Source organism: Symsagittifera roscoffensis, chromosome 6 (genome assembly GCF_963678635.1).
Source record: "Symsagittifera roscoffensis chromosome 6, txSymRosc1.1, whole genome shotgun sequence".
In the NCBI taxonomy this organism is placed as follows: Eukaryota; Metazoa; Xenacoelomorpha; order Acoela; family Convolutidae; genus Symsagittifera; species Symsagittifera roscoffensis.
Window position 1 is genome coordinate 16,785,484 of NC_087067.1, and position 23,288 is coordinate 16,808,771.

The 23,288-nt window shown below is 35.5% G+C and overlaps 1 protein-coding gene across 1 annotated transcript; it reads right to left on the minus strand.

Moving 5' to 3' along the window:
- Nucleotides 1–1,182: 1,182 nt before the first annotated feature.
- Nucleotides 1,183–22,254, minus strand: LOC134847699 (tax1-binding protein 1 homolog). The gene is made up of 13 exons (XM_063864874.1): nucleotides 21,746–22,254; nucleotides 21,450–21,549; nucleotides 19,765–20,093; nucleotides 17,194–17,455; nucleotides 16,729–16,984; nucleotides 16,362–16,490; nucleotides 15,606–15,785; nucleotides 15,021–15,275; nucleotides 14,122–14,355; nucleotides 8,670–8,738; nucleotides 8,118–8,497; nucleotides 3,155–3,314; nucleotides 1,183–2,198 (listed from the first exon to the last, which is right to left on the minus strand). Exons 1-13 carry the CDS (start codon nucleotides 22,128–22,130, stop codon nucleotides 2,049–2,051), a joined length of 2,889 nt encoding a protein of 962 aa, XP_063720944.1. The 5' UTR covers nucleotides 22,131–22,254; the 3' UTR covers nucleotides 1,183–2,048.
- Nucleotides 22,255–23,288: the final 1,034 nt, after the last annotated feature.

Here is a 23,288-nt window from a genome sequence, read left to right on the forward strand (position 1 = left end):
TGCAAGCTAATGAAACGAAGTCGAGACGCGCAAAAGCTACTTGAGCATAATTAAGGAAAAGAATTTCAGAATTAACATTACCTATATAAGTGCCTTCAGTACGTGCATTGACACAATAACAGATTATTAACAACCGCAAACCCCTTCAAACCCTGTTTCTAGAAATTATTACAATTAATGCCCCATCAAACAAGTAAAAAATTCATTGCACAGAGTAGCTGCGCTTCGCAAACATTAGCTAGAACACAACAAAAAGCAGCTCTACTAAGTGAATTTAGAAAAAGTAGAAATAAACCTCGAATTAGCAAAAACTTGGCAGTGTCGTATTCAAATCTGCGACCTAGCAAACTTGAGTCTCAAGCACTAACCACGGATGCTTAGAATCCGCAAAAGCTAGCCACCAATAAAGCAGCTACTTATGCTAGTTAATTGCAATTCGATGCAGCAATTGTAGCATCAAATACAAGGAGACACAATTTTGCATGTAATAAATTTGAAAGCATAAACCACCAAAAGTAGCATTTTTATTTGCGATGTATGTTGAAGAAAAAACGAAAGTTCGTACCCACACATTTGGCCTCGCAAGTGTAATCAGCTTTGACTTAAATGCGGAAACGTTGACCTTCCAATCTTCTTTAGAGCTCAAAATCAAGTTTTTTCTTGTTTTAATTTACTACATTATTATTTTCCGTGTATAAGCTTCTCTCTGGAATGACCAAAAGTTAAGTGGAAATTATAGAACAGAGCAAACAGACAGTTTGAAAAGAGTCAAGGAATGCAAGTAAACAAATGCTGACGTTTTTTGTCTGAAAAATGTTCGAATTTCCAAAAAAAAATAGATGGCCGTAAGCCTCTTTGAAATTTTCGAACAATTTATGATTGCCAATTTTCATTAAACTAATCCAATGTGAAAACAACTGGATCAATATGTAGCATTTTTATTTCGCTTGGAAATTTGGTAATTGAAACCCGTTTTCGAAGTTAGAAGTCGATCATGTTTTTCGTGATCTTTACACTTTTTCTGTTTGAAAGTGGAGTTTGCCTGAACTACGTTTATCGACTATTATTTATTTACAATGAAGATACAGCTAACGAGATCTGTTAAACCATATATTTCATTGAACGATACTGCCAAATATTCACACTCACTTGTTAAGTAGCCCATGATTTTTTCTCAATAACTTTTCTCATTCAAATTAAATTTAAAAAGAAAGAGTTAATTATGCAGTAAGCTAAAATCTAAATGTGAAGTTTATTCTATACCGACAATTAACCATCGTAATTGCAGCATTGTTGATGCACTGGTGCTAAGTACTATATTCTCATTCACATTTCAAAATTGATATTATTCACAGTTTTATGGAAAAAAAAGTTCCAATGTAGCACCTTTTCCTTTGAACCCAAAAACACTCACAAGTCATAAGCGTTACATCAGACGTACTTCACAATTATGGAATGAACTAAATCTACAAAAAAATAAAACATCATACTGTCCATGCGATTCTTCTTGCTTATCAAGCCAATTTTCATGGTTTACTTCCATTTATTCCAGATTTAGGACAGCAAGTTTGTTTTCATCAGCTAACATTAAAATCAACTACACCCTTTAAAAACGAGTAAAATTACATTGCTTTCGCCCACAAAATATCCACAGTTTCCAATTTATACAGTCAATTGGATAAATAAACTTCAAATTTTGTTAATTGAAACTAAAGCATAAAAACTTATTATCATTTTCAGTTCAAACAAATGAGGTTTTTCTTTCATAAATTTTTCCGCTGCTTGCTGTATTTAGTATCTGCATAGAACGCGGAAATGGCGATAACTAAATTTGTTAAAGAATATGGAAATTATGTTAATTCAACATATGTTAACCTAAACTAATGAATTGGAGTTCAAAATGACTTTTATTTCGACTCAAAAATCGAGCTTTTTTTGTGATGATATTCTCGCTTGTTGAAAAGCTTCTGTTTGTTTGTTTTTGTTCTTATTTGCATTTCTGTTCAGTTATCCTAAATCGCAGCAGGAGCGGGTATGTGCCGTGCATTTTACATGTCTCCCAGTTCGGCCAAGTGTGCGTTGACGTGATTGGTCAGATCTTTCTCGCCTTTTCGTGACTTGGGAAATCTCATTGAGCAGAAGGGACAACTGGGTCCATAGTGTTCCTCCATGTGTGAGTTGAACAACTCCGCACTCACCTATAAAACGAGCTAGGTAAGTATTTACGACGACAGGACATTGTTAGGACAACATGACATTTAGACGACAAGACATTCAGACGACAAGACATTTAGACGGCACGAGTAGTAGTTCTTTGGGTAGCTAATCCCCTGAGAGGGGGGGTGAGCAGGATACAGATTCGAGCAAAATGTTCTAGATTAATCTGAAAGTTCTGAAACAATCTAGAACAATTAATGAACATTTTGAAACGTTCTAGAACATTTTACTCCTGCTCGAATCGGTATCCTGCTCAACCCCCAGAGGATTAGGTGCCCAAAGAACTAGTACTGACATGACATTTAGACGACATGACAAGTTTGCCAAAAAAAATAATTCTCAAGCTATTGAAAACTCGATTCAGGTGCGAGAAATTTTGAGTTTTCTAACCAGATTCTAACATTGAGTACCTATCCATTTTGATTGTGGTAATCTGTTAGTCTAAGGTGAGTTTTTGTGCGCAGTATCATGAAAAAAAACTGAAAAATTGAAGTTACAGCAACAAATAAAAATGTCAAGACGGTAGCTTTTCAGAAATGAAAGAAGTGTTTTTGGTTTCATTTGAACCAGAAAACGTTTTCAAATGGAATGAAAAATTATCTCAATCAAAGCTAAATTAATAGGTACCACTCTAAAAAAATGAAAATGATTTTGATGCATTAATTCAATTTTTTTTACTAGCTAGTTGCGTTACTTTGTTTCTCCAGTATACATGAGTGTCTTCACTAGGTTCATTGATACTCAAAAATATTATTTAACAATTTTGAGCATTGTTTAGACTGATTGATACACCCATCAATTCTAGTTCAAAGTGCTAAAAGTTTTGCTAAAATTATAACGACCATATATATGATTGTTTATCTAACGACTTCGTCAAGGTCAACTGTTTCGATTTTTTTGAAAACCCAATCACTTACGTCGCATTTTAAGCACTTACGTCTCTCGAGAAAGTCTTATCACACAGTAAACACTTGTTCTCTTCCTTGGCAGCAGGAGCCTCTTCGTCGTCCTCAAATTTAGATGCAACTCTTGCAGTCTCTCCTTCCGCCCCTGGCTTCATAGACTCAATAAGATCCTCGACATTGCCCGAGTCAGCTCTAAAACATCCTCAATATTGTTATTCATGTTATTGCGCAATCGATATCATATATATCGAAATACGTTGCCCATGATTTATGGCCCAATGAATAAACTTTTCTTTGGCTCTAAATTGTCTACTTTCTTGGACTAAAAAAACTTCAGGTTCGTCTGACCATACATAGCGCGAGGCGACATTTCATAACAGGCAATAATTCGATACAAGTGTCGAGTCGTAAACTTTTGATTGGCGACAATTCGCAACAAGCCACAATTCGTAACACTTAATTGCTGATGAGGGACTAAAATTTTGTAGTCCACTTAATAATTGCATCAACTTGCTTTATGAACGTTTTAGTTTGGTTATAATTAATAGAGTAAATTGAAGCTATTAGCACTTATAAACCTGGACCTTTTACCTTGATTGTGACCATTCTTTCTCATTCCTAATTTAAATTCAATCGTTCATCTATCAATTTGATGCATATAATTTCGCCTGACAATTCCTCTAGATTACACCATCAGCGAAAACGGCAAGCATTAATATCTTCTGGAGGAAGAAAAACTTTACCAAGATCGACACATGTTACTTGCCAGACAACATGGCGACGCATTAAACGCCCCTGCAAATCGTCCATTATAACATTCGATGGCTAATTTGTTGGTGAAAAAAGGAACATGGCCACAAAAACATTACAAATGAGCCAAAAAACTTTGTCAACAAATTTTTGCTTTTTGCATGTACCGGGATAAAAAGGAATTATTATTAGTTCAATTTGAGGTTAAATTTAACGTACAAACAGCATTAACAGAGGGCGTGAGTTTCTGTGGGGACTAGGGGATTTTTTAAAACCAAATTAAAGCTCTTAATAAACAAACCTTATGTTTTTAAACACTGTTTTTTATGGGGGATTCAGAGTTTAACCCGACTGCTTAAAACAGTTGATTGTAGAGTCAAACGTGCTATCGAAGCAACTTAAGCAGTTTGCTAGGTAAGCCTCCAAAGACACGGCGGCAAACTCGCCAAAATATACATCACCAGCCTGAACGATTCAGCGACAAAGATTCCTCGAATCAGCACCAGCTGCTCTTAAGAACACCAGCTGCTCTTAAGAACAAGACGCATGACATTTACGAAAAAACTTACTGTCATGCCCCACGCTCTTCTATAAATATTTACCAGACACTTCAGCAGACGAACCGACAGTTCCAATGTTTAACTTTCTTTAAATACGAAAAACTGAAGCGCAATGTCTGCGAGCTTTTGAAGAGCTGAAACATCTAAACCCCTGCCTGGAGCCCACCAAAAATCTTCTTTATTTCGAAAAAGCGTCGATCAATGCCTTTCGAACAACCTTTCCACAAGCCATTATCAAAGGCCGCTTTCTTCGCTGAAAGATGAAAATTAGTCCAAAGTCTCGCACAAATCGCCAAGCAGATTCAATTCGCTAGAGATCAAAAGCGAAATACCAAAAATTCAGTGAAAGGCTATCAGACCCAGCTATCAAAAAATTCAACAAAATTATTCAGCGATTAAAATGTTTGGCTGAGAAAAAACTCGAGAGAATAAGATCAGGAGAGAATGCATCAAAGACTGCGAAGAACGAGAAAGTGCAGCGATACTACATAACTATCAGAACAACCAATTAAGTTATATTCCACAGTTATATTCCAAAGTTGATTTTTGATTCTTTGCTTTCTTTAAGATAACTTAGATTTCTTTTGTTTTAATTGTTGAACTTCAAATAAAACATTGAAACGAATTGTCGCATGATACTAGCGAGAATAACAAAAAGCAGCTCTATAAAGCGCAATAAGAAAAGGTAGATATCAGTCTCGAACTAGTAAAAATTCGGCTACGTCTCGGATCGATCTCCGACCACTCATAGCAGAGATTATAAGCCTGATGCACTAGCCACTCACGCTTAAAAAACCACAAACACTAGCCACAAAAAAAAGCAGATGGTATCAAATTTCCGATGCCACAGATCGAGATTATAGCAGCAGTGCCAACAAATAAGAACACTTTTAATGAACACTTTTACTTGCGAGTTAGGTTAGAAAAAGTTAAGATTCGTACTACTAGACTACGCTGCTGGCAAATGCAATTATTCGCAACACAGCCAACTGACAGTTGGAAAAGAGTAATGAACGCAAAGAAACTAACTTGTTTTTTCAAAAATCTTCAACTTTTGAATTTGTACGAAAAAAAATAGATGGGCTGCTTGAATTAGTAGAACAATCGAATTTGTAGAAGAATTGTAGAACAAAGCTCTTTGAATTTGTAGAACAATGTAAGATTGACACATTTTTGTTTGAATTAACCCAATTTGAGAAAACTGGACCCTTAGTTTAAAGTTTTATTCCGCTGAAAAACCTGCTAATTAACTTGCATTTTCGCAATTACCAGTCCAAGTTTTTCGTGACCTTTACACTTTTGCTGTTCGATAGTGGAGTTTGCCTTCCTTTTAACAAAGAAAATGCACTGAAATTTTAAAAATCGCAGGTCAAACCGCGAGAACTCAAAATTGAGCGTAAAAAAAACACAAAAATCACCAATTCATATCGAAAAAAAAATCAAAACAGTGCATGAAAAAAATCACCAAGATCTATATAAGAGTACTCACTACGTTCATTACTCTTAAAAGAGAAAACTATTGAAAATCAGCCTCGCGAAAATACAGAATTTTCAATTATACGTCAGAAAAGTAAAACTCATGCTTTGGTAAGTAACCCATTAAAAACAGCCAATCGAAGATTGGAAAAGAGTAATGAACGCAAGAAAACAAAAAAAACTGACTTTGTTGAAAAAATCTCAACTTTCAAATTTCAAAGAAAATAAAGATGACCTTTAAACTCTTTGAGTTTCTAGGACGGTTTATGATTGCCGCTTTTTTGATAACAATTACCCAACTTGAGAAAACTGAACTTTGAATAATCACAGGTCAAACCGCGAAAAATCAAAATTGAGCGTTAAAAAAACAAAAAAAACTCACCAATTCAATCGCAAAAAATCAAAACTGAGCGTGAACAAATTTTAAGACTTTTTCCTAAAAAACCGAAAAAAAATCAACAAGACCTATATAAGAGTCTTCACTACGTTCATTACTCTTAAAAACTGTATAAGTTAAAAATAAAAAGCTTTTTGAAAAACGATAATTTTGAAAAGTTTTTGAATTTGAAAGAAAAAAATAGATGGGCTTAAAGCTCTTTGAATTTGTGGAATAATTTAAGACGACACTTTAATGGTAAAATTAACCCAATTTGAGAAAACTGGAACAATCCGTAAAACTTTTATTTTGCTGAGAAACCTGCTAATTAACTTGCATTTTCAAAATTAGAAGTCGATCACGTTTCTCGTAATCTTTACACTTTTGCTGTTCGATATTGCAGTTTGCCTTCCTTTTAACAAAGGAAATGCACTGAAATTTTAAAAATCGCAGGTCAAACCGGTAGAACTCAAAATTGAGCGGAAAAAAAAACAAAAAAAATCACCAATTCAAATCGCAAAAAATCAAAACTGAGCCTGAAAAAAATCACCAAGATCTATATAAGAGTACTTGTTACGTTCATTACTCTTAAAAGAAAAAAACTATTGAAAATCAGCTTCGGGAAATAACAGAACTTTCAATTATACTTCAGAAAAGTAAAATTCATGCTTTGGTAAGTAACCCATTAAAAATAGGCAATCGAAGATTGGAAAAGAGTAATGAACGCAAGTAAACAAAAAAAACCAGACTTTCTTGAAAAAATCTCAACTTTCAAATTTCAAAGAAAAAAGATGCCCTTTGAGCTCTCTGAGTTTCTAGGACGATTTATGATTGCCACTTTTTTGATAACAATTACCCAACTTGAGAAAAATGGATCACAAGGTAAAGTTTTTATTGCGCTGGAAATCTAAAAAATAAAATTCCAATTTCGAAACGGTTACGTCTTTTTCGCGCAACTTCCGCGTTCTTATTTGACGTCACTTTTAGCAGATGAATTTCCATTGAACTCAAAAAGTGCATATATACCCAAGTGCATCAATATTTCATGAAATTTTCCTGAAAAAAAAAACAAAAAAAATCAGGAAGACCTACAGAAGAGTCTTCACTACGTTCATTACTCTTAAAAACTGTATAAGTTAAAAATAAAAAGCTTTTTGAAAAACGATAAATGAACTGACGGAAACTAGAGCGAAAAACAAAAATCCGGAACATTTTTTCAAATCTATTTGAAAAAATTTACTGACTGAAATGAAATCCACCTAATTACTACTTAACAATGATAGTAGCTTTATTTGAATTTTTAAGATATTGATCATGCCAGCAAACTCGTGAAGTTTACTATTCCTACTAAAATGACCAGTCTGTGAACAAAGTTATTTACAGGAAAAAAAATAGTATCCGGTTGCACCACCCTTGCTGATCGCAAGGGTAAGAAGTTTTCCTCAAGGCTGATCGCAAGGGTTTTCCAGTTTTCCCCGAAAGCAATAAGATATACTGCTTAATTACAGCTTTTTCCAATTTATCCAACAAAGCCGTTGAAGAAAATGCGTACATGCAGGCTTTTGTTTAACCGAATCCAAGGTATAGACGATATTGACATCTTAACAGAAAAAAATGACAAAGCTTGAACTTGATGAGAAGTCTGAGTCAAAACCTAACAATCAAATTTGAGCGCTACTTTCCTAGTTAAAAAACGCATAACATATAAGTGTTGCCAAAACGTTGATGGAAACTTAAAAATCCTTTCGTAAAATAGGCGTTACGTCAAAAACCACAGCCTATGTCTCAAGGCCATATATAAGTTAAGATAAACATTCGGAATAAGTCATTTACTTAGTGGCATTATTCGTAGATCCAAGAGAGTCTACAGTTCTTGCGCTGTCCGAGCTGTTAGCCTCCCTCTGCCCTGACGATACCAAAGCCATAATGTCCACCGCGGTGCCTGCCGTGGTCGAAATCATGTGCTTCAGAGGAACTGCCAGAGATCCCCAACCAACGCCTCCAATGGAGCCCGCGTCCTGGGATTGGGCGTTTTTGCACCCCACACGTGCTGACAGAATGGGAGAAGTGGGAGTTTCTGGTGCTGGAACGGGTGGGGGCGAAAGGAGATAACGAGGGGTGACAGTGCCACTTCTGGCTCTCATGGCTGCCGAAGATAGAGTCGAATGAGCCAAAGGGGAAGCATTCGAAGTTTCTATAGACTCCGAGTCGCTCTAAATCAGCAGAAGACGATCTTTAAAACGAGTGTGCAGACCGACAAATCACAATATATTGATCTCCATTTAACTGCAAGTTTTCGTAATTCACATAACATGACGAACGTGATCTTGCACCGTGAAATTGATACTCACCAGTGTGGGAAATATAGCCAAAATTGGATCTTACTGAGAGTCTTGGAGAGGGCACTGAATTGAACAAATGCTCGCATACTTTCATCCACACTTCCGACGGCACCTGAAAGAGATTAAATAAAGAGTTGGAAAAAAATATATATATATTTGCCCGATGCTAGTTGAACAGCAAAACACAGCCAACAAAAAGCTAAATATGCTTAAAACCATGATTTGGCATGAAACGATGCAGTTGTCATTAATATTAGCATGATGACCATTTGAAAGTCAATTTCGTGACGATTTTTGAAACACTCAATAAAAGCAGAAAAATTCTCAATAAAACTTAGAGAAAAATGTTCACCGGAAATGAAATATCGAGTTTACAAGATCTGGCATTGCATAGCAACAGAACTAAACCCATTTGATAAATCAAATAAATCCATCTTTTTTATCCCGCTGAAAAACCTGAAATTGAAATCCACCTTCGAACCCGAAACTGTATTTTGCGCTGTTCGCACTTTCTTCAATTGTGTAATTTGCCTTCCTTTTCGCAAATGAAACTGAATTGAGCTTCGGTCAGAAGTCAGTTCGCGGAATGATATCAGAAGTCAAATCGCAAAAAAAACATAGCCAACTGACAGTTGGAAAAAGAGTTAAGAACGCAAGGAAACTGAAAAAAAAACCGACTTGTTTTTTCAAAAATCCTCAGTTTTTGAATTTGAAAGAAAAAAATAGATGGGCTTAAAGCTCTTTGAATTTGTGGAATAATTTAAGACGACACTTTAATGGTAAAATTAACCCAATTTGAGAAAACTGGAACAATCCGTAAAACTTTTATTTTGCTGAGAAACCTGCTAATTAACTTGCATTTTCAAAATTAGAAGTCGATCACGTTTCTCGTAATCTTTACACTTTTGCTGTTCGATATTGCAGTTTGCCTTCCTTTTAACAAAGGAAATGCACTGAAATTTTAAAAATCGCAGGTCAAACCGCGAGAACTCAAAATTGAGCGTAAAAAAAACACAAAAATCACCAATTCATATCGAAAAAAAAATCAAAACAGTGCATGAAAAAAATCACCAAGATCTATATAAGAGTACTCACTACGTTCATTACTCTTAAAAGAGAAAACTATTGAAAATCAGCCTCGCGAAAATACAGAATTTTCAATTATACGTCAGAAAAGTAAAACTCATGCTTTGGTAAGTAACCCATTAAAAACAGCCAATCGAAGATTGGAAAAGAGTAATGAACGCAAGTAAACAAAAAAAACTGACTTTGTTGAAAAAATCTCAACTTTCAAATTTCAAAGAAAATAAAGATGACCTTTAAACTCTTTGAGTTTCTAGGACGGTTTATGATTGCCGCTTTTTTGATAACAATTACCCAACTTGAGAAAACTGAACTTTGAATAATCACAGGTCAAACCGCGAAAAATCAAAATTGAGCGTTAAAAAAACAAAAAAAAAACTCACCAATTCAATCGCAAAAAATCAAAACTGAGCGTGAACAAATTTTAAGACTTTTTCCTAAAAAACCGAAAAAAAATCAACAAGACCTATATAAGAGTCTTCACTACGTTCATTACTCTTAATCAAATCTGAGCAGGGGCAGGTCCAGTATTTTCTCGAGGAGGGCGGATTTTCAAAAAAAAAATGAAAATTTGTCGGCCTTTTTTTAGCTCGACCAAATTGATTTTCTGAGCTCTCCCAAATCACTAGAAAGACCCCATCTTGACCAAATTTCCAGCGCGGGAGGCAAATTAAAAACAAACAGGCCAAAAATGGTTTTTTTTAGGCACGTTTTGGAAAATGTTGACCAAAAAATCGCGTTTTTTCGGCGGGCGATCCCCCCTCAAAATTAGTATATATTGGTGACGACGGCGCCTAAAATGGATATCTCAAAATAGTACAGAGGGGGACCCTTTGGGTCGGCAGGGGGTCAAATTCCCGATGGGGGGCGTCCGCCGAATCCCCCCCCCCCCCCGAAATCCTCTACAGAATCTGAGCATGAAGTTTTTAAGAAAAAACTACACAAATAAGTGTCTTCACTTCGTTCGTTGATACTTAAAAATATCATTATTTATAATTAAGAGAAAATGTTCTTAGCAAAAACACCAAGCGCTGGAGATTTTAATTTCAGAGATGAGAATGCATCTTACTCATACCTAACTACGAATCAACCAATATAAAGACATCTAAGAAGAAAGCAACCTAATGTTTTGAGCGGAGAGTTTATTTCTTCGACTAAAAAGCTCTTCAAGAGAAAAAAGCTCTTGAAGAGTATCGCTCTGCGTTTGCCGGAGAATACACAGAATTATACGAGCTACTTTGCTCAGCAGACTCAATTTGTTTTTTCTTTTTGAAGAAGGTAAACGCCGGTTTGGTGCACCATCGATCTCGGCCACGGCGGACGTCCAAAGATCGAGAAACACTAGTCACAAATAAAGCAGAGAATAGATGCTATAAAACATCCAAAATAGTACAGAGGGGGACCCTTTGGGTCGGCAGGGGGTCAAATTCCCGATGGGGGCGTCCGCCGAATCCCCCCCCCCCCCCCGAAATCCTCTACAGAATCTGAGCATGAAGTTTTTAAGAAAAAACTACACAAATAAGTGTCTTCACTTCGTTCGTTGATACTTAAAAATATCATTATTTATAATTAAGAGAAAATGTTCTTAGCAAAAACACCAAGCGCTGGAGATTTTAATTTCAGAGATGAGAATGCATCTTACTCATACCTAACTACGAATCAACCATTCCGGCTTTATGTCCCGTATTGTTTTCACAAACGAGATATATACGACCCTATCGAAATCAGTATCTGTGACTGAGCGAAAATTTCTAATGGTTAAAATAATTATTCAATAATACTTATTCAAATGTATGAGCTCAACTAACATGCTTTGGACAGATTGCTTTTATTTAAATCAGCTTCAGATAATCAATTCTGCGCGTTAGCTAAGTTATAAGATTGTTATTAACTAACTCTTTGAGAATACTCTGTCATATTTTCGCTCAATTTCATACAGCTGCTAGAATAATGCAACCATTTAACAAATTTCTCAAGCTTGATTTTTGTCACACAAATTAGCATCGTCAGAGTAAAATAAACATTTTCAAGTCTCAAGCTCGTTTTTAAACCAAATGCGCAATTCAATGAAAAAATGTGTCGAATATTTTATGTTAACTTTTTTTTAAACTTAACTTATGCAATCAAAATTTAACTTGAAATTTAGCTCATTCAGTGTTTCTAACAATATAAAGACATCTAAGAAGCAAGCAACCTAATGTTTTGAGCGGAGAGTTTATTTCTTCGACTAAAAAGCTCTTCAAGAGAAAAAAGCTCTTGAAGAGTATCGCTCTGCGTTTGCCGGAGAATACACAGAATTATACGAGCTACTTTGCTCAGCAGACTCAATTTGTTTTTTCTTTTTGAAGAAGGTAAACGCCGGTTTGGTGCACCATCGATCTCGGCCACGGCGGACGTCCAAAGATCGAGAAACACTAGCCACAAATAAAGCAGAGAATAGATGCTATAAAACATCCAATGCTACAGATCGTGCCACCAAATGTTGCGAGTAAGGTTGGAAAACAAAATTCATTCTAATACACTACGCTTGCTAGAGTAATAATTAAAAACGCGCTTTGTTTGCTCATTAGAGTCAACACAGAGGCGAAGTTGCACTTCGCATACACAAGCAATTACATGACCGATAACGCTACTGGGAAAAACAGAATGAGTAAACTTTGAGTCAACAAAATTTCTTTAGTGACGCACGCCAATTATGACGCATTAGCAGTACCAGTCAATTCGAAAAAAAAAATGACCATGCCTCAATTATAACTAACTTGCCTCAATTTATAGAGCTTAAATATAGTAAGATATAGTATATAAAATTTCTGCAATTGAGCTTTTTATCATTGTACTGCTGTTTCAAATAACCAATTTTTTTCGATTCATTTGATGAATTAAAAATGCATCAGCTGTGTTAACTTTTTACTAATCAAATGTCAAAGCACATATGATATTATACTGCTACCGCAGCCTACCCATTAAAAAGTGCGACCAAAAAAAGCACTTTTATTTGCGCCTTAGTTGGGAAAAAAAGAAAGTTCGTACTAATACACTTTGCTTCGCAAGTGTAAAAAAAGGAAGTTCGTGCTAATCACTTGCTTCACAAGTGTAAAAATGAACTTCAAAACACGTAACCATGGGCTCTGGTAAAATTATAACGTTTTGACGTGCGATTTCGGTGAACATGAGTTTCCGTGGAGTTACATCTGGGAAGGAAGTCTAGTACCCGGTTGCAACACTCTTGATTAGAGCAAGGGTAAAAACAAACAAAAAAATGAGTTTATTTTTTCAAAAAATTCTGTATTTCTGCACAATAAACTTTAGAATTTTTACACAGAGGCGAAGTTGCACTCCGCATACACAAGCAAAATACGACCGATAGCGCTACTGGGAAAAACGTAATGAGTAAAATCTAGCACAACATGACTCAATTTATAGAGCGGACGCATTTTAGCTAGTATACGAAACGTAGCCAACCGAAGATTGGAAAAAAGTAATGAACGAAAATGAACATAAAAAAAACAAGGAATTTCTTGAAAAAAAAAATCATTTTCGAATTTCAAAGAAAAAAAACAGATGTATGCTCGTTGAATTTCTAGAACAATTACAGATTAGCGCTTTTTTGATAACATAATACATTTACGAATGCACATCTGCAGTTATTAGAGACTAAAGACTTTTCCTGAAAAAAAAAAAACAAAAAAAAATCAGCAAGACCTATATAAGAGTCTTCACTACGTTCATTACTTTTAAAAAGTTCATTAAGACATCCGACCCTGCTCAGGTTCGAACCCCCTTATTTTGTTGCAGGGTCTCCTTCCCTACCACTACGCTACAGATCCCTGATACCTTGAAGCTATAGTGCTATTTGTAATATAATAGTCTGTATTAATATCCTTAGCATTGGCTGTACTTAATAGCTGGTTTATGATTTAAATGAACAATTTCAAAATGAACACATTTTGTCGCAACAATATTTGCGACTTAGCTAGATAATAAGCATCTAAGCGTCTAAATTGTTTTTGAAAAAAAACTAAATTTCGAAATTTAAAGAAAAATGTATGCCCTCAAAGCTCTTTGAATTTCACGAACAATTTAGAATTGCAACTTTTTCAATAAAAATTACCCAATTTGAGAAAACTGGGCCAATAAATAAACTTTTCATTTGGCAGGGAAATCTGAAAATTAAATTCCACTTTCGAAACTAGAATTCGATCACGTTTTGCCTGACCTTTACACTTTGGCCGTTCGATAGTAGAGTTTGCCTTCTTTTGAACAGAAGTAATGAAGTGAAATCAAAAAATTCAAACCGCGAAAAATCAAATTTTAACTGGAACAAATTTTAACATTTAATGAAAAAAATCACCAAGACCTATATAAGAGGCGGCTTCACTACGTTCAGTACTCTTAATAGTAATACAAATTACCGTCTCTCCTTTGTAGGGTCTGATTCTGTCAAACGTTGACTCTTCAGTCTCAAGCATGGTCTGCAACTCAGCAGCCGAAATTCCCGCACCGCCCGCAGATCCCACTAGACTTCTGGGTACCTGGTACGCCACACCCACCACCACCTTTTTCTGGCTCTTCTCCAGATCAATCACATAGCCCAGTCGGTCCAGGGTGTCCATACACGTGATCAGACACAAGTCATTCACTTTCCACTACAAACAGATCGAAATTTTTTGAAACGACTACGTCTGAAATTTTCCATCGGAGACCGAGCCCGAAGTTTCTCCTTGTAGTCTCGTTAAACTGATTTGTTACGTTTTATCATTAAAATTATATAAACGCCGAATATAAACGTTCAAATTCAAACTATTTTCGACACCCATCAATGATCCGAAGGCATCGATCAACATATGCACGTTTCTTATTAAAAAAAAACATAGCCAACTGCCAGTTGGAAAAGATTAATTAATGAACGCAAGAAAACTGAAAAAACAAGTCAGTTTTTTTTCAAAAATCTTCAACATTTGAATTTCGAATAAAAAATTAGATGGCCTTTATGCTCTTTGCGTTTCTAGAACATTCATGATTGGCGCTTTTTTGATAACAAAAACCCAGCATAGGAAATCTAAAAATTAAAATTCCACTTTCGAAACGGTTACGTTTTTTCACGCAACTTCCACGTTCTTATTTGAAGAGTGCTATTTACGTCACTTTCAGCAGATGAATTTCAATTGAACTCAAAAAGTGCATATATACCTAAGTGCATCAATATTTTAAGACTTTTTCCTAATAAAAAACGAAAAAAAAAATCAGCAAGACCTATATAAGAGTCTTCACTACGTTCATTACTCTTAATCAGTATCAACATTGAACTAACCGAAGTGATGTTGTTCAGTTCGTTCCTCAGTTGTTCTTGAGCCTCATTCCACAGTTTGGAGGGAGACTGAGACGTTGATCCTACCACTGCAAGAGTGTTCGTGGCGGTAGTTACCTTTGATGCATCTCCCTTTGAAGTGCACACTGCACAGGGTGCGGTGACCACAGCGTTAGAAGCAGAGGCGGGCGTCTGAATGGCGTCCATGTACACACTGTCTGTGCAATTACTCGCTCCTTCCATCGCAGTTACCATCCTCTACAAAAAGAAAAAAATCCACTACGCGAAGAACATAAACTTCTATATCTTAAACATACGACTCATTATTTATCTCTAACTACAAAAATTCAAGATTCACAAACAGAATTCAAACCCATTAGCTCTCCATTAGCTCTGCTTATACATCTCACAAAAACAGTTTGAGAATCTGTAAATAAAAAACTTTTTTAAACATATTTTAGGAAGTCTCTACAAAGGCATTATATTTTCATCGTTATAATAATCATCTAAGCGTCAAAACCAGTTCTTTACGGCGGGCCTTTTTAAAGTATCTTTTAAATTTTCAACCTTAACTAATTTGTTACAAACGTCATTGAGAAGTTCGTCCATTGTGGCGTCATTACACAGCGAGAGAGCCCTTTGGGGGTTGTCTCTGGTGACGTTCTCTCTGTTGTCTGGCATCTTCCACTCTGTCTCAATGACCTTCACCTGCTGCTCGATGTCTTCGCACACACTCTTGAACAGCTGCTTGTCCTGCTTCAGAACATTCTAGAACAAACAATTAGAATGTTCTTGAACACATTATTCCAATGGCCAATTTACAAAAGTGGTGTCGCTGTTCGTCAATGTCTCAACTCAATAGAACCAGAAAAAATGCAAAAAAACCTATCTTATTTCTGACTTGAGGCTCCCAAAGACAGGCTGTTGTATCCTAATGGCGTTCTCCCAAAATATATACTTGTATACGAATAAATATTAACGGAGAAATAATTCTGGTAACCCTAGATTGGAAACAATTTATCATTGTAACTCAAGAGAGTGGTCACTCCTAGATACTTTCAATCGCAATATAATCATACAATAAAAACTATAGATAGACGTGACAACAGTTATTTGGATGGCTGAGATCGAAATCTTGTAATACATTAAAATGTTGAATCACTGTTTTTTAGATTTTCTTAGAAAGATCTTAAATATGATGGCTAGTTTAAGTTCAGAACTATTTTCTTTCGCATTTTTTAATTTCGGATCATTAAAGAGCAGCATAATTTACACGCGCGCATATTTCAAAACCAAACTCGGACTCATTAAATCACTTGATGCACTTGAGTGTATTTTTTTTACCTTCAGTTCGCGTCTGTATCTGCCTGCCTCGACGTACTTCATCTTGTAGGACAGTTTAGCCATGTCCAATCTCACCAACAGATCAGAAGAGAACGCCTTCTCACTCTCAACTTGCTCCTTTTTCGAATCCTGAAATCAAATCAGGAAATGAAAACATAACCAGAGTAACGTCAGAAACTGGCATTTGATTTGACATAATAAGGACCGAAAAACAACTGGTCAAAAATTTATTTTAATCTAAAAAAACTACCCCGTTCGTCTGGCCGTAATTCAAGACTAAACCCTTTTAGAAATCATAAAAACGCACATAAAAAAAACTTATTTTATCTCTATCCCACAATTAGAGGTGCGGACATCTATTACTAACAATTTGACGCTTGTAGAACTCTATATCTCGGCGCATCTTCTCTTGATTCAGATTGACCTGTTCCAGTTTCGATTGAGTGTGGTCCAAAGCAGTCTTCAACGCATACACGGGACCCGCCAGCTGATCCGGCGTGTGTTGCTTCTGGGCCGCCATGCTCTCTTCATACTCCGCTTTCAGAGTCTTCAGCTGCTGTCTCTGAGATTCCAACTCCTTCAGAAGCGACTGCGAATTCTTTTCTTCATTTTCCAATTTCAACCTGCAACAGCTGAATTGTTTATCAATTAGTTTTCAATTAAAAAATATTAAATATGCCAACCAATTCTTCCGATGTTCTATAAAATCAACATTATCTAGAAATGCCTACATAACATATTGCTCAGAAATGATAAATTAATGAAGTTGAAAATTTTAAAAGCTATGAACAACTTATTAAACTCATTGTTCACATCTTAAGAAAACACTGACCTGTACTCTTCCAAATCATTTTCTTGAATTTCCAGAAGTTTACACACATCGGAATACTCTTCGGTTTTCTCGCCCAGTTGCACTTTAATTTTCTCGTTTTCAGCCTGGAGAATGGTCAGCTCTTTCTGTAGGTCTTCCTTTTCGGCTTGGAGAACAGTTCGCTCATTGCATACCTCCCTCTTCTCGTCCTGCAGTTTTGAGGCCTGTTTAACCAGTGTCTCGTACATTTCTCCCTGTTCCAATTGGGCCGCCTTGCTGCGCTCTGAATTACAGCCATGAGAAATGTAGTTTATCTATATCATTGCCCCGTCCCAAACACTTTATAAATCTTGCAAACTTTGCCAATATTGATGTTTGTCAAGATTTGGAAAGCAACCTTGACAATCTATGAAAAAATGATACGGACTTCAAAAAATATAACCAACAGACAGTTGGAAAAAGAGTAAATGAACAAAAGGAAATATAAATATTCACTTTGCAGGAAAAAACAAACAAAAAAGAATGGCCTTAAAGTTCTTTGAAGTTCACGAACAATAAATGATTGACACTTTTTCAAAATTATCTCAATTTGATAGAACTGAATCAATAAGTAAAAATTTGATTATGCTAGGAAATCTGAAAATTAAAATCCAGTCGAAACCAGATGTTTGCTTTTCGATAGATTGCCTTCCTTTTTGCAAAAAAAAACGAGCTGAATATGAAAAAAAAGTCAAGCCGCGAAAAATCAAATTTAAGCGTGAACAAATTTTAAGACTTTTCCTGAAAGAAAACAAAAAAAAACATCTCGACCTATATAATAGAACTCTCGGCATTCATCGAAAATGTTAAATATATGAATGACATATATTTAACATATGACATATGAATGAAAATATATGAATGACTTTGAAATTCTTTGAGTTCGAACAAATTATTAAAGATAGTTGTTTGATAAAAGGCGAAGCGGAGCTTCGCATCACTTGCAACACAAAACAGACAAAAAAAAAACATTTAAAAAACGATAAAAGGAAAAATGTTTTTAAAAAAAGCTCTACCGAATACGTAATTCTCGGTAAAGTTAATTTAAGGCAAAGATGCCAGACACAGAGGCGAAGACGCAGAGGTGAATCTTAAAACACAGAGGCGAAGCTGTGCTTCGCAAATACTAGCAAGAACACAACCAAAAAGCAGCTCTATCAAGTGAAATGAGAAAAAGTAGAAATAAGCCTCGAATTAGCAAAAACTCGGCTACGTGTCGGATTCGAATCTGCAACCTGGCAAATTTGAGTGTCTCACACACTAACCAAAGAGCTACGGATGCTGAAAATCCCCAAAACTAGCAACCAATAACGCAGCTACATATGCTAATTAATTGCCAATTCGATGCTGCAAATGTAGCACCAAATACAAGAAGACACAATTTTGCATTTAATAAATTAGAAAGCATAATGCTTAAATAAGTATAAATCATGCATTTCAAAAAAATGCAAAATACATTGAGTTGGAAAACTTTTGGAATGAGCTTTTTATTATTGTACTGCAGTTTGAAACAAATAAATTTTCTCGGTTCATTTAACAAATTAAAAATGCATCAGCTGTGTTAACTTTCTAAAAAATAAAAAGTCAAGGCACATATGATATTACAATGCTACCGCAGCTTACCGAAAAGGTAATTAGCAATATAACCAAACTTATTAAAAAAAGGAAACAAAGCCGACAATCTTTGAGCAGACACACTGAGTCGAAATTTTTTTTAAAAATAATAATACAAATTTTCAAGTCCCCCTTGAAACTAATTGAACAACACTTAAAACTACAATGAGAGTTGCTTGCAGCACAGGCAAAATCCGTGATGAGGCACCAGAACCGTCAACTTGAGCAAACAAACGAAAATCACACAATTCAATTTTTATCGGAAAAAAAATTCAAATGCATACATTCTAAAAAAACCAAGCTCCAGCTTGGACTCGAACTCCTGTTCTCATGGTTCGACGGATTCAACTCTAAGCCAAGTGGGAACGAAGCTGGAAATTCTTAAGCTTCAATTAAAAAGCAAGTAAGAAAAGCAAGTACGATTTGTAAAAGTTGTTTACGGGAAAAGTCTAGTTCCCGATTACAATTGTATGGAAAATAATACAATTTGAGAAAACTGGATCAATATGTTAAGCTTTGATTCCGCTGCAAAATCCAAAAATTGAAATACTTTGGAAATTAGAAGTCGATCGCGTTTTGTTGTGATCTTTAAAATTCAGCTGTTCGATAGTCGAGTTATCCTTCTGTTGAACAAAGAGATTAAATTGAACTTGAAAAGAAATCAAAAGTCAAAGCTCGAAAAATTAAAACTGAGCATAAACAAAGTTTGAAACTTTTTCTGATAAAAAAAACACAGACAAACCATTTCGACCTATATAAGAGTCTTCACTAGTTTCATTGACTCTTAAAAAGAACTTACAAGTTCTCCAAATCGCTTACAAGTCAAATCAATTTATCAAAACTATCAATGTCAAAAATTTACTTCATACGTAACTGCATTTGATAGCCGGGAGTGGTACCATTGTAATACCATTCATTCCCGAAAAAACCTTGTCTTACCAATCTCCATTTCATAATGTGACGTTTGTTCTTTCATCTCTCTACTTTTCCGCGCCACTTCTTTTTCCAGCTTATCCACTTTCTCCCCCAAAACATCAATTTCCTCCAGCTGGCGACTCTCAGTAGCAACCAACTCCTCGTGATCTTCCAGTTGTCGCTCTAGGAGTTCAATCTTCCGTTTGCAGTCTCCAACTGCCGAGTCCTTTTCTGAGTTTGCCTTACGCAGATCTTCCCGCTCTCGACTGAGAGTTTCTATTCTCTCATTTAGCTCTTCGAACACCTGACAGGCTGCGGACTGGTTCTGACCATTATTATCGGAGTCAAGGTTCCTGAAACAAAAACAAATTTGTACAGTAGTTTCGCTTATCTTAACGCCAATTTTTGGGTTGTGCGACAAAAATTTGTAGAAAGGGTCGAAAACTTACATTGGGCTTTGGTTCTACGAACTAAATTTGACCTTGAAAAATTGATCCGACCGAATGGAAAGGAACTAAGGAACTTTGGATTTGATTGTACTTCTACGCGAGCGGTTCACTTTACTTGACAGTAACTCGCTAGTTTTGGCGTAATCTTTTATTATTTATAAAAAGCCAAAAAAAGACCGCTTTTTGAGGTTAAACACGCTAAACACGTTGTACCATATTAATTCTGCTAAAATTCTAAGCAAGTTTTGTCTTCATCGTTTTCCACCAACCCAATTTGCGAAAAACGCGTTTTAGTTTATGAGTTTAATGCCTTTTGTCCGGATAATTTAAATCAGCACTGTATATAGCTCTTAGAGCTTATGTAACGCACCCAGTTACGACAAAAAACATAAAAAGGAAAGGAAACTGAAAAAAATGTATATTTTCATCTTTGTTATTCTAGCCCAATTGCATGTAATTCTCAAATAGGAGTGCAACAGCGGTTCTCCGTGAAGATCTGAACAGTTCGTATACTGGTCCTTTCCCTTTTGCATAAATCGTCTTAACTCTTAAATCAAACTTCATTACAAATGTAACAAAGCACAACATTATGCGGAAATTGAACAGAATCGTATGATTCTTGTTACTCCGATAATTGAAAATGGGGAGCAACATTATATTCGGACATGTTTTAGTTTTTTTTTGAAATTTTTTCCGTGCAAAAAATTCCCCATTTTTTTCCTCGCAAATTCAGGGACTACTAATAATCATCGGAATGCATCGAAGGATACATCATATTGAAACCCTTCTCACTCGTGATTCGATTTTAAAAATTCGAAAAAAATTTCTCAGTGTCGAGAAAAACCGGTTTGAAACTTTTGAGCTTTAGTCGAGTGAGTAAAGCAAGTGACCGGGCTTAATAAAGAAACATATAGCATGAGATTTTAGTGCTATTTTGGGAATAAAAATCATCGAAATTTCTGCAAAAAAAAAGATTTGCCCGGTTTGCCTTTTTATACTGTGACTGCCGAAAATGCCTAAATTATATGTTTTTTTTCAGATCCTTTCATACAAACTCACAAAAACCAACACTCAGCTGGAAAAAAAACATAAAAAAGCTTTTTATGTATTTTTTAACTCACAAAAACCAACACTCAGCTGGAAAAAAAACATGAAAAAGCTTTTTATGTATTTTTTATGAGTATGGTCGGAAAATTGTGCTACTAGCAATGCAACCTGGCTATCCTTGTTCCGATAAGAAAATACTAAAGAGATGCTTACTTGAACTGGAATGGCGTGCTCGCACCTCGAATTTGCTCTTGGTGATTTATGTAGCAAAACTGGTAATAGTTCTCGCTACTTTCCTGTGGCACGAACGCAGCTAAAGCAAAACTTTCTCACATTATATTTTAATATTACTATCAATAATGTCAGGCATGAGTTTTTACAACATTTACTAGTAAAAAAAATTTATATTACTTAATAATTAATTTCATTGGTATCTTAATGACGAAAAAACCATAAAAACTTTGGCAGTGTTTCTCTGAAAAATTGAATTTTTACTTTGATTCATTTACCTGAGAAGACAATGCGATTATCAAAATCTGATCCAGCCACGTAATCATTAGGCGTAACCGACCACATATACGTTTTGTAATCTTGAGGACTGATCCATCCAAGTCGGAACAAACAAACTCGGTCTTTAGGATGCGGATACATGCCCTGGGTAACTTTGTAATGACACTCGACATTGTTTCCCGGCGCGTACGTGTCTTTCATTTCCAAGAAAATGACCTGTGAGAAGTCATTAAGTGACAAATAGTCCTGATAATTCACGATTTCGATATCTTCTTCATCTGGAGAAAAGCTTCGCCTGCTTCGATCGTCTGTTATCTCCGTCTGATTAATTGATTCATCTGCAGTCGATTCGTTTTGATTCACCTCTACATCGAATGAAGCCATTGTTTTGACGATTTACAATTTACGGTTGCTAAGAGTTGTCAACTAATCTGAAATATTTAATACTATGTTGTAATTAATTATTGGCCGAACTAAGATTAACTTATTCGTTAGGTCAAACACAAACAGCACTCGTTCAATTCAGGACTGTGCCGTAATTAGTCTAAAGATATTCATGATACAAGAATTCAGAAAATGAGTTCGTGCGGTATTCGATTCAAAACTCACGCTTACTCAATCCAGTCCAGTACTTGTTATTTAAGGTGAAGATTTTTGTGACGGTTAGGCAAGAAAAGTTGGCACATTTTGAAACCCTTAGATTCATTTGTACTTCAATATTATTGTTTTTTGTTTGGATAAAAAAATTGGAACACTATTTGGTATAAACTGTTTTATAGATTACAGTAGTGCCAAAACGCATGCTCAATTCTTCGAATTTGCCCATTTCGACTGTGTCAGGGTTTCAAGCAATTGATTTGTAAGATGTTAGCTTTAACAAACAAGAGGTGGTCTGAATATATCATATCCAACGTCTGTTGTTTTTTAAAACACGAAGGACCAAAATGTTTCAGATAAACTTTTTGCAAACTCCAGTCGCAATTTAGAGCAAAAATCTGGTCATTATTTAATGACATTGAGTCGCAATCAAGCAAAAATTGAATATAGAGAAACGATAGAAACCAAAACAATGACATGCCAGAGAACATGTAGAAACTGGAGCCTTCCACAAAAACAGTCGTATTCCGATAAGTTTAGGCTTGTATGTTTCAAATTTCCCTTTTAAATTAAGTAATTTCTGGCGACATATAGTCGTACTGTTTAAAGTCACGACAAACAAGTAACTACTTTCATGTTTTATGACTGATCATTAAGTCTCAAAATTTCAACCTTAACTCGGAATGTGACCTTTTCGAAATTCTTTTAAACTTAAATCACCCATAAATCGGTATAATGGTATTCAAAATTTGCATTTATCAGTAGCATTTTCGAGCAAAGCACCGGTCTTAGTTCAGACAGATCAATTCAGGTAGCAAACTAAAAAAAGATGGCCAGTCAATAAGCAAATGCTTTAAGAGCAGAATGGGTCAAAGAGCAGAAAAACGGAAAAACATTAATGTTTAACAACTGATCGGTAAATTAAGTATAAGAATTGACAATTAC